Source organism: Polyodon spathula, chromosome 3 (assembly GCF_017654505.1).
Source record: "Polyodon spathula isolate WHYD16114869_AA chromosome 3, ASM1765450v1, whole genome shotgun sequence".
Classification (NCBI taxonomy): domain Eukaryota; kingdom Metazoa; phylum Chordata; class Actinopteri; order Acipenseriformes; family Polyodontidae; genus Polyodon; species Polyodon spathula.
This window is the reverse complement of record NC_054536.1, coordinates 19,977,258-19,989,842: the sequence shown is the minus strand read 5'-3', so window position 1 is coordinate 19,989,842 and position 12,585 is coordinate 19,977,258. Positions and strand designations below refer to the sequence as shown.

General features: G+C 39.6%; 1 protein-coding gene across 4 annotated transcripts in view; it reads right to left on the bottom strand.

Moving 5' to 3' along the window:
* LOC121312828 (arf-GAP with GTPase, ANK repeat and PH domain-containing protein 3-like) overlaps window positions 1–12,585 on the bottom strand; it is a 195,819-nt gene that overhangs the window by 103,735 nt on the left and 79,499 nt on the right. For 2 of the 4 annotated variants that reach the window (XM_041244634.1, XM_041244635.1), the window contains exon 1: window positions 11,475–12,585. This exon is cut by the window's right edge and continues 492 nt beyond it. The exons of the other annotated variants lie outside the window; for them this stretch is intronic. In XM_041244634.1, coding sequence (XP_041100568.1) covers window positions 11,475–12,585 — 1,111 coding nt within the window. The remainder of the gene's footprint in view (window positions 1–11,474) is intronic. 4 annotated transcript variants of the gene reach the window in all.

The following is a 12,585-nucleotide window of genomic DNA, read 5'->3' as shown; positions in this document are numbered from 1 at the left end:
CCCTGTATGTATATCATCTGGCCTAGTTATAAAAAGTCTGCTTCAAGGAAAGTATTTCTGTGTTATTTTGTTATATATAAGAATTGAGAGATTCCTTGTAATTGGAGTATTTGAAGCTGGCTGAAACGCCAGGAGTTCTCTTTATATGTAAGAAATAAAGAAAATTGTGTTTTTCACACTAGGTGTTACGCTTTCTTACCAGTTTTATTTGAATGTAACTTTTCATTGTAATATTTCAATGTCTGTTATTGTGATTATTATTGTTAATGTTATTCTACTGGCGCTAGAGCAGTGGTATTATTATATATCGTGCATGTTGTTGAGCAAAGTGTATTCGATATATGACGATGTATTGCTATATTTAGATTAGGGTGCTTCCCTTAATGAAGTTGCAATAGCTACGTGTGAAACAAGAGTTTTGTTATAGCCATATATTCAGTAATCTTCCAAGAGAAGGGGTAATGCTGATGTTCAATCTTTACTGGTAATGGTTAAGGTCTAGAGACTAATAAGGAGAATGATAATAATAACGAGTAAACGATAGAATAGTTTAACAATCATGTTTGTCAAACAAGGACAGTATTAATGCAGGTTAAACTCATATGTATAACTGAGAAGCATGTGTCATGCATATTATATGAATGTTTATTGTAAATTGATTAAATGTTAAATAAAAGTATTTTTGTAGAAAATGATTCCAGGTGTAACCGGTTATTGAACAATTAATGCTCATTTAATTCTGTGTCTTTCCTTAGGAGGGAGCAATAGTATTAGTTGGTCAGTCGTGACCTTGTCTTGTGAAGGTCAGGTCATTGTATGTACAACCTGTTAGTCATTTGCAATCTGCGTGAAACATTCATTACGAAACTAAATATGTATACCTGTGAACACTAGCAAGTTGCAGTTTCCTGTGCTCTAAACACCTCTGTGTTCTTGAGAGACTAATGAGACTGTTTGTGGGTATATGCCAAGGTATTATTTCAAGCATACCTTTAAAACATGCAGTTAAACACTGAGAAGAAACTAGACTGTCAAGTAGGCAACATATTATGATGTATTGCTTCCATAGGGAACCCCCCAAGGCAGGGTAGTTAAAGGGCTTTACTTCACTTGACAAAAAAAAAATAAACTTTTGATAGCTGTGACATGAAGTACTATATGCTGTACAAAATGGCCCCAAAAGATGGAATTTGACAGTCCTTTGAACTAATGCAACTGCAGTACGACAAATGCGGTTTATAATCTCTGGGGCTCTTTTCTGTGGAGCACACTCCCAGGTTGGATGGTAATTTAGAAATCAAAGCCAGTAATACTGGAAATCTGTTTTCATCTTCACAGATGCACAAAAATTTGCCAGAGGCTATACCAAACTATCAGCAAATCAAGACAAAACTACAATGTTTGGAAAGATGTATTTTAAAAGATCTAAACCAAGACAGATATTTCTGCATTAAAAAATAAAAAATAAAATAAAAAACACTGTTCATTTTTATTGTACTTCATTTACAGACAGGATTAATAGTGTTTTTAAATAGATCTAATGCTGCTATGGTGAAAAAGAAAACAATTAAATAACAACCTTAAAATGTTTCTGTAGAAGTATAAGAGTGTACAGGACAAATAGTTATTTTATAAATCTTGTATCAACTTGCATACTGTACAGAGAAAATACCACTGAAAGTGTGTCAATGAATACAGCCACAGCGCAGTTCCATTCTATTAAGAAAATGTATTTATATACTTTCCAAGAATAATACATTTCAAGGATTTTGCTGGGGACTCTTAGCCCTTTGTAATCTCTCTCTGACCTAAATCTTAGGCCCTGCCCACACTATGCATTTAAACCCTATTAGCTGCCTTAAAAACAGGCTTATAGTGTTAAATACGGTTAGCGTAAACAGTGCGCAACATATAATGCCGTATACTCAAGACCACCTCGGGTGTAGTCTCAAGTTCTACATTAGATCACATGTAATAGCGAACTACATTTTTTGTGTATCCTCCAATATCCCAGAATTCTTTGATATGTTTTGGAGCATGGACGTTACAAATACAGTACTCATAACAGGCTCCTGAAGGAGTTGAGAATGACTGACTATCAATGCTGCTGTATCGTATGCAATTTCTGAGGCTTGCTCTAAAATGGTGGACCAAGGATCAACTTGATCAGGATGCCGAAATCAAGGCACACTGATATCATGAGTGATGAAAATCGGTCAAGGAGAACTTCAGGAGTTCAAAACAAAACGCAGACATGATAAAAAAAATAAATAAAAATGCACCTTGGTGTTTAAGAAACAGCCATAATGTTCATGCTACGAAGTGCTATGTCTTCCGTTGGCACGGGTTCCACATTTGCCTAGTTGTAAACATAAAATAGAGCATGGTGGGATCAGATTAGATGACAGATTAAGTTCCACAGTCCGCTGCCCTGCTAGGAACTGTAACCAGTCTACTTTAATAGTGCTTGTATGCATTAAGCCTAATTAAATATGAAACAATACTTTAGTGTGGACACTGGATTAGTTTAAAAGTATGGTTCTCAAAATTGGGCCTTGGACTGACTCCTCACGCATGTAAACAGTGGCTCAGGTCTTTGGAAGCTATAACTCAGACCTGAGCAGTTGGCAGATTGTTCCATCAGCCATCCCACCCCTTACTGGAGCTCTGCAAAGGGATAAAAGGGAAGCTCCATTTCCATTGCTCAGCCTCTAATAAATGTTCTCTCTTTTCTGTCTTTCAGATTACTAAATTTGTACCGCTGGTTAAGCAGTTACTTTGAATTCTACTGTAAAGAACCTTGGAAGCCTTTTGTATTGTCTTGTAGCACTTCATGTCTTATGTGTGCAACGGTTTTACTTCCACAGTTTTACAATTGGGTGGTACTAAAGTAAACAGGTCATACATGAAATCAGAGACTGAGATTCAAAAAGTTGTCTTCACCTGAACCAACACAATGGACAACATTTAACCATGTTTGACTTTAAGCAATGGTGTAGGTTTGCATGCTGCACTTGGCAAACCTACAGTACATAACTAATATATGTAGTTATGTAGTTATGTCTAGATTGAAAACACACCTTGCTTGTATACATCCTGCCACTATTACTAATATTTATTAAGCCTAGCACTCTTTCAGTTACCACTACACCATACCTCAGAGTGCATTACAAACACACTGAAATTACTACAACCACAATATAACTGCTAGCTTTATCACTTTCAGCACATTAACATGTTTTACTGGTCAAACACATCAGGCTTTGTATAGGATAAAGTACTTCTGAGATGCTTAGAATTTCTCCTTGGAGTAAAGAAACAAGCAACAATCAGAATAATTGATTTCTAATGCAAGCAGGAAATTGGCCAGCGGTCAGGCTGAATCACATAAAACTATGGACTATAAACACGTTGACAGCGAGGCAGTGCTGCTATGGAAAAATAAAATATTCAAAAGGATTTCTAAATTTAAAAAGATGAGGCTTGTCAGTGTTGTGTTTCTGTGGAAGCATTCTTCTGTTTACTTGCTTCAGTATGTGAACTCTTCTTCCTAACAGACGATTAGCAAGAGGTGTCAGCTTCAGGGCCCTTCACTTAGACTGGTCTTGTCTAAACACATTTTCATTGGCTTGACAGCAGTAACCAGTTTATGAAGGACTGACAGTGTGGTCTTTATATTAAGATTGCCAGAAGGTAGGCTCTAAACACATTTCTTGAAAAGGCAATTCATCGTGACTTGTTCTGTCAATCCACTGTAGACATGTAAAGGAAGTTTGACAGTACAGAGACCCGATGTTTTGCCGACACAGACAGCTAAGCAAAGAGGTGACTCCAATATTCCCAGATTCTGACTTAAGCAAATATCACAATTGGTTCTCTGTACAAAAAATATTGGCACACATATAGCCAAACAAAGAACGAGACAGACAACTTCCATATCTACGTTCTCGCTAGCCACGTCGCCACAAGTGAAATGTTTTACCTTGTGGATCAACTAATTTTCACCAAGTTCGCCACGGTGGTGAAGGCTTTGAAAAATTTACTTGTGCAAGACTATGCCAACATGCTTACTTTCAACATGGGCTTGGTAGATGAATCAATATAGACTGTTTAGTTTGATTTCATTTAGCCCAATAAAAGCCCTTTAGCTTGATTACGTAACATATACTGTGTCGTGAAAAAGTATTTGCCCCCTGTCTGATTTTCTGCATTTTTGCACATTTTTCACATTGAAATTTTTCAGATCTTTTTGTGGGTTGTAGTAGTATATAGAGGGAGTATAAGAGAAAAAAATGACACCAGTTTAGTGCTTCTTTCATTTGTTTGGTGTGCAACGTAATCAAACATGTAATCTTCAGGTATGAAAAAGTTATTGCCCCCCCCAGTTAACTCAACCCAATTAAAGGGATAATTAGTGTCATCTGTTTGAATACTTTCGTTAACAATCAAGCCTGATTTGGGCCAGCCCTTCCCAATATAAATCTGACTAACTTTGGCCCTTGCCAACAGTTGTCAGCACACAGGTTCTAGAGGCACATCATGCCACGATCAAAAGAAATTCCTGAAGACTTCCAGGGAAAAAAAGTTGTTGATGCCTATCAGCCTGGAAAGGGTTACAAAGCCATTTCTAAGGCTCTAGGGCCCCACCAAACCACAGTCAGAGCCATATTGTCCAAATGGAGAAAGTTTGGGACAGTAGTGAATCTTCCCAGGAGTGGCCGTCCTGTCAAAATCTCTCCAAGAGCAAGGTGGAAAACCATGCAGCAAGTCACAAAGAACACTAGAACAACATCCAGGGATCTGCAGGCCTCTCTCACCTCAGTTAAAATCAGTGTTCATGACTCCACCATCAGAAAGACACTGGGCAAAACTGGGATTCATGGCAGAGTAGCAACAGAAACCACTGCTCACTAAGAAGAACATGAACGCTCGTCTCAAGTTTGACAAAAAGCACCTGGATGACCCTCAAGAGTTCTGGAACAATGTTCTATGGTCAGATGAGTCAAAGTGTAACTTTTTGGCCAACATTGGCCCCATTATGTCTGGCGAAAACCAAAAACTGCATTCCACAGTAAGAACCTCATACCAAAGGTCAAGCATGGTGATGGTTGTGTCATGATTTGGGGATGCTTTGCTTCATCAGGACCTGGACGACTTGCCAACATTGAAGGAAACATGAATTCTGCTCTGTATCAAAATTCTACAGGAAAATGTCAGACGATCCTTCAGTGAGCTGAAGCTGAAGCACATCTGGGTCATGCAGCAAGACAATTATCCGAAACACACTAGCAGGTCTTAATCAGAATGGTTGAAGAACAACAAATTTAAAGTTTTGGAATGGCCTAGTCAAAGTCCAGACCTAAACCCCATTGAGATGTTGTGGCAGGACCTGAAATGAGCATTGTATGCTTAAACCCACAAATGTCACTGAGGTGAAGCAGTTCTGCATGAAGGAGTGGGCCAAAATTCCTCCACGGCGCTGTGAAAGACTGATAAATGACAGGAAGCATTTGGTTGCAGTTATTGCTGCTAAAAGGTGGTGTAACCAGTTAATCAAGTCTAAGGGGGCAATTACTTTTTCACAATGGGGGTACTGGGTGTTGCATAACTTTCTTTAATAAAAAAAATGAAATAAGTATCAATTTTTTCTGTTATGTGTTCACTCAGGGTCTAAAATCTAATAATAGATTTTGGTTGAAGATCTGATAACATTCAGTGTCAAAAATATGCAAAAAAGCTGAAAATCAGACGGGGGCAAATACTTTCACGGTACTGTACATGAAATCAGCGTTGTGTTTGGAGGGAGGACAGAGGTTCTAATTAGAAATAGTCAGCAGATGACGCAGCTTGTAAAAAAGAAAAAAACAAAAAACAAAACAAACACATGGCATCCAAAAACGGGAAAATTCCTTACATTTTTTACAAAAAAAATGTACAGAGAAATTATCAGAATCATGTTCCGAAAGATGTAGCCCCAGGAATACCAGTCAATCATGTAGAAAAAAACAAATATGACTATTATAGGTCACAGGGAGGTGAAGCAGTCATGGTTTCAAACATACCCCCTGGTCCCAAAAGCACATCTTCACAGGACGGCAAGCCAGAAACACGCAGCTTCAAAAGGTCACAGCTAAGTTGTTGTTTTTTCTCTTATATATATATCTTCCAGGCAGTTTTACGGCTTTTTGGTGTTTGGGACATGTTTTGGCGAATTTGGTGGCAGCCAATTTGACTGTAAAAATTTATCGCAGCAAATTCACCGCTTCCCAAGAAAAAGATTTTGAAAGCTCTTGGTTGACGCGTGAGCGCAATTTATTTTTTGCATCTAAACTGTAATCTACACGGGATGATACCTGCCAAGTTTTTGATTGGTTACACTGCGTGAGAACAGAAGCAGTTTAAAGTTTGGGGCGGAAAAAAAACAATAAAAAAAAACTTTACAATAACAAATAGGCTTCCCAAGCCAGCTTGGAAGCCTAATAATAATAATAATAATAATAATAGTTTTTTTTGGGGGGTGTGGAAGGGTGGTGGGTAATTCACTGACAAAGGAGTCAGACAGGTGGATTTGGCAACACCGCACAGGTGCCCAGTTTTATTTTGGGTTGGCACAAAGAAACAGGGAAAATAAGACAGTAACAAAACTACAAAGAAAAGGTGCTGCGCTTGACAGCTATATCCCAGTCACCGCTACCCATGCGACCCGGATCACCGTCCTACACTGACGGCTAACTAGCCTGCTCCATTACAATACTCCGGGGTCTGCCCAAGGGTTCCCCGCTCTCACTGTCTCGCTCAGAAACACTCAGTTTTGTTTTCTCCCAACTGGTTCTCGGTCCTCAACCAGCGCTTCCGCACTCACGGCGCGTTTAAAGGGCAGACCTGAGGAAACAGCAGAGCATTATCTTATAGGGCTAACAACCTCCCAAGACTCGCCTCTCAGCCATTCAGAGAGGGGGAAAGTCCACACACCCACTTTCCCACCTCCCCGTGTCACTGCCATGACTCGCAGGCAGGCGGTTGTTGGACGACTGCCGCCCTCTTCCTATAGCCCTGCGAACACGCCAGCAGAGTCAGCACAGATCTCCCACTGCTACAGGAGGTTTTTTTTTTTTTTTTTTTTTTTTTTTTTTTAAGGGTATGGTCTAGCACTAAATATCTGTGTGTTTTCAAATAAAATACACATCTTTTTTTGTTAATAGTATTATTAAGTGGCTTAAGTTTTTTCCAGTGTGGCTAAAAATTAAGTTACTTACTTTAGCCACAATGGCTAACTAAATTAAAGTTTGAGGGAACGCAGCCTACACTTCCAGATTATGTTACGTTACAAGCCTAAGCTTAAGCAAAATTTGCTAAAATCGGTTCCCTAGAGATCAGAGGTGCTGGTTCCAATGGTGCTGGAGCTTTTCTAAAAGTGTATGTGGGGTGCAAGATCTACAGACGAGGGAGGATCAAACATCAACAGTAAAATAACCAGATTACAAAACAAAACCATGGCATAACATTAGAACTCAGAGGTGGAAATCAACAGCAGGCCTGTCATTTGTGTCACTGCTTCAGACTGTAGTTCTGTGTAAAGATTTAAATTTTGCCGCCAGAAATGGAGCAAAGCATCAAAAACTTGCATATAGTATCTGCACCCTAACCTCTCATTTGTAAGTAACGCCTGTTTCTTTAAGTTCCACTTTAAAAGTCTCTTCAGAGCTATATGGACATTTGAGAAACACATATTACTGTCAAACCTTTCGCAGTCAACAGGCAGTTCTGGGAGCTGATACTACAGTATTTGCAAACAGAGTTCACCAATGTTATGATTACTGCTACAGTCATTGTCCAAGGATTGTGGCACATTGAGAAACAGTGTGAAACACCAAAAAAAAAAAAAAAAAAAAAAAAACTGAATATTTTTTTGACCGGCGCTAAAGCTTTATACGCAACTACAAGCACAAAATAAGCATCTGGTAAACACTGCAGGAGGCCTAGCTTCATTTACTGTTAAGGATTACATGTATATGCGCTGTACTATAATGCTAAGGATCTTAAGTAGGGCTTATGTGGTGTAGTTTTTTTTTTTTTTCGGTGCTTATTTTGATCTATTATCGAGTTTTATGTAAATATATTAAGATATTAAGCGGAGTGTGACATTAACCAAGCTGATATTACCAGTATTGTGGACGTTTGAGGAGTGGAAGTCGGTCTTATGGACCAATGAGTCAAAATTTGAAATATTTGGGTCCAAGCGCCTAGTTTTTGTAAGACGCAGAGAGGGTGAGCGCATTAGTTCTGCATGTGAGGTTCCCACTGTCAAGCATGGAGGAGGCAATGTCATGGTCTGGGGTTGCTTTGCTGGCGACAGAGTTGGTGATCTTTACCAAGTCCATGGTAAGCTCAACCAGCATGGCTATCATAGCATACTTCAGAGGCATGCCATTCCATCAGGATTACGGCTAGTTGGGCAGTCCTTCATTCTTCAGCAAGATAATGACCTGAAACACACCTCCAAGTTGTGCAAGAACTATCTGGCGAAGAAGGAAAATGAAGGACAACTCAATCTAATGCACTGACCTGTCCAGTCTCCAGACCTCAATCCCATAGAACTTGTATGGGACGAACTGGACAGAAGAGTCAAAGCAAATCTATCCACAAGTGCCCTACATCTCTGGGAATTGCTGCAGAAGAGCTGGGAAGACATGTTGGGTGATTTCTTGCTGAAACTTGTTAACCAAATGCTTCGTGTTTATGAGGCTGTTATTAAGGCAAAGGGTGGCTATTTTGAGGAATCCAAGATTTACAGACAATTTTCAATTTTCTTGAACACTGCTTTGATACTCCTTATGTTTTGTTTTGTATATTGTAACATGTGTTTTCATTATTTACAGAAACGTATACGACGTAAAACATTGTCAATTATGAAAAAAACCTAGTTTCCAGCAAGTGCACTCAAACTTTTGACTGGTACTACATATATATTTGACTATTGATATATATTTTTCCTCTGGACTAGAAAGAAGGCTGCACTTTAAGATCTAAAACCGTTTGCCTTGCATCATCAAAAAATTGACAATGAGGTTACAGTATTTAAACTATACAAACAATCCAATAAGTCTGCAGTTCAACCAACCTGTTAAAGACAAGTAACAACAGGTATCTCTGTATGACTCAGTACAGAACAGCAACTGTATATCTAACTCCCAACAACGGGAACACGCCTGCATTCACGAAAGTCAAGCAGTCATAAATAAAGCAACACTCTGCCATGAAAATATTAGGTGATTGGAGAGATTCAGACCTATATTTTAGCAAATTCTTCCTAAAATGTTTAAAGAAGTTGCTAAGGTTTTCAAGTTGTTATAGGAGGCTAATTGGTTACCACATGACACTGAACGATTAAATAGTTTTATCCATGTTATAATAATCAAAATTACTGTATTCCTTTATCTACAGCACAGTATTGACAGTACAAACTCAATTTCCTCTACAAAAGCACCTAGCACTGCCCCACTGTGATGATTAAAAAAAGCCCCCCCATATCTACAACTGCAATGCAGTGAACGAACACTTCAGTTTCAAAACTGTCACATTCTTGCAGGCCCTTTAAGGGCTACACAGTCTTGCCAAGAAGCAGCAGTTATGTAATAATGATAATAAATTAAGCTTCTGGTTTAAGTGAACTGTTTGTTTTGTTTCAAAGACCCTGGGGGGGGGGGGGGGGGGGGGGGTTCTGGCACACTGTCACTGACATGACTCGACGTTACAATCTGTATCACTATATTGAATAAAAAAAAAAAACAACGGGGGGGGGGGGGGGTCTGACTCACTGTCACGAGCTGTGATGCAGACTAGTGAATAAATGTTTAAATAATTATACATGCTATTGACATGAACTCTCTCCAGACAGGCGTTCCCACCCCCAGCCCCCTTCTATTCTGTAAAATGCATAAATAAACTAGAGATGGGTTGCAAATGAACATGAATACAAAATGTAGGCAATTGGGTAATACAGTGCTCCCCCTTTATACTGAGGAACAGGTTATAAGGCAGTACAGTCATGGTTCCCATTTGTCCCATAATGCCATTACACTAACACTAGCATTCTCGTTATAAGATGGGACACAAACAGCAAGGTCTCTAACTACGAATACAGCGTTATAAAAGGGGGGGCACTGCATGTATATGTGCTATTTAACTGAGCGTGTAACAAGTTGTATATTGGGAGGTATCCCTCCACCAACAAGTTTCAGAAAAGCTGCAGACAGTTAGAATGTCTGAAGCTTTGCTTCTCTGTGCTAATTTTACAATCAGCCTTTAGATACATTTAGACTGGAAAACCTACAGAAAATACAACAGTTTGTGTCCTCCGAGGATCTTACAGGGTTTTGTTTGAGTTCACTGACCAGCAATGATTAGAATCTCAAACAAACATTAAAAGGAGTCAGCATAACAGCCAACACTAAAAAAAAGTTCAAGGTGAAATAGGCAGAAAAACAACGATAGTATTCACTTGGATCAAGGAAAAAATGCTACTATACTGGTCAGTGCCATTTAAATAAAAAAATAAAAAAAAACATTTGGGACTTTATAAAGCATTAGCACAGCCTGTAAATACATACAACTCCAGTGTTCTCTCCACCATAGTAAGGCTTTACGAGTACAGACCAATACAATGTATGTTATTCTGCACACCAGATACACTACAAGCAGCAAACAAAACCACACATCTTACAATGCCCATAGGAATGAATTACAGTGTACTGTATACAGTATGCTGCATGAGCACAGTTCACAGGGCACTGTTTTATAAAGATACACTTTGTTTCAACATCTACATATTAACACAACAGCTTGGCATCAGTCTAAAACAGTGCCAAACATTTACATAGCTCACAAAGCAAACCCTACTTTAAAAAAAAAAAAAAAAAAAAAAAAATATATAATATATATATATATATATATATATATATATATATATATATATATATATATATATATATATATATATATATATATATATCATATTATATACATGCAGAGGTCCTTAGATAATGTCATTAATTAATACATTGCTATATAATATTTCGTATAGAAAAAAATTGTGTACTGGGGGTCATGTTTCTCACCAGGTAAGGAAGGCAATTCGAAGCTGGAAGCAAAACAATCTGGAATGGTCCCTCCCCCTGCTATGAGGTCAACATTTTTTTTATTTATTTTTTTTTTCTCTTAGCGCAGCAGAGTGCCTCTGTAATATTATGGATGCTGATATACGTTCCACCAGCTCTACCCAGAACTTTATACTTGAAGCTCTTCAATAATAAAGTGTTAAACAAAACACAAAAAGGTAGACCATGTAACTTGGCTTATTTAATAATTGGTGACTGACAGAAGATATGCAATTATAATGTTTTATAAGACATAATTTACATTGCTGCAAGTATACCGTGAAAATACTTTATGCTGTTAATCCAAATTGAGCTTACCTTGAGTTTCACTGTGTTGTGTGCCAGTAACAGTCTCTATGGCAACAAGTTCTGGTCTCTTTTTCCTGGCCAGAGGGATTTTTACAGGCTGTGTGTTATGAAAGTTTATTTCAGATTTGTCGGGAGGAGATTGTTCCTTTTTCCTAAAACGCTCAGTCAGCAACCTCCACACGCTAGGCTCGTCTGTGCTGGGTTTGGAGAGCTTGGGGTGATCAGGGATCTCCAGGACTTTGAGCTTCCCTTTGCTCTGGTACCTCATGTAGTGAAACACACTATCCTCTGTAGAGGACCCTGTCTTGCCAGGAAGAGGAGGCAGGAGTCCTCCGTTCAAATAAGAGAATGGGCGCTGGGGATAGAGATTGGCATCTCCGTCGCTTTTTGCACGGATGCGGCCATCCGCCTCCTCGCATTCCCCTTTATTAAGCCCTCTCCTTATTCTTAAGCTCAGACTTCTCCTGAAAGATGCCAGGGTCCTTTTTGGGCTTTCCTCTTTTGTGCCCTGCTGGGGCGACTTCCCGTCTTCCCCAGCAGATTTCCCAAACATCTTCCAGCGGAATCCAGACCTCAGGAAGCTGGAGCTGCTGCTGGTCCGGCTGAAGCCAGAGAAGCGTTCCGACTCAAGATCATCCTCGGAGCCCAGCTGCTCTACCCGCGGGACCACCTTGTTGATCTCCAAGAAGGTCATGCTGACCGTTCTGCGCTTGCCCTTTGGTTTTGGCCTCATGGGTACCTCCTGGGGGAAGACCAGAGCCTTAGTGGCCTCCCCTGGGTTCTTGCTGGCATTACCAGCACACCCAGCATGAAGATCCATTTCCTTTACTTTTTGCTGCCTAAGAAGCTCAATCAGGCTGCTCACTGTACTGTGTGGCTGGGGAGGTGGGGAGGTCGGTTCAGAGTTGAATCCAGCCACTGTCTTGCCACCCGCCACAATACAGATGCTCTTGGGTCTCCCCTGCCTCACCTGGGTGGCTCTCAATGCAAACTCCACTTTGCTGGATGCGCTGTACATGCTCACAGCCCTCCTGTCATAAGGAGGCTGGTTCTGAAGTGCTCTTCTGAGCTTAACTTGCCCAGGGTTTGAGGGACATGCAGAATCCTGCTGTTGCTGCTC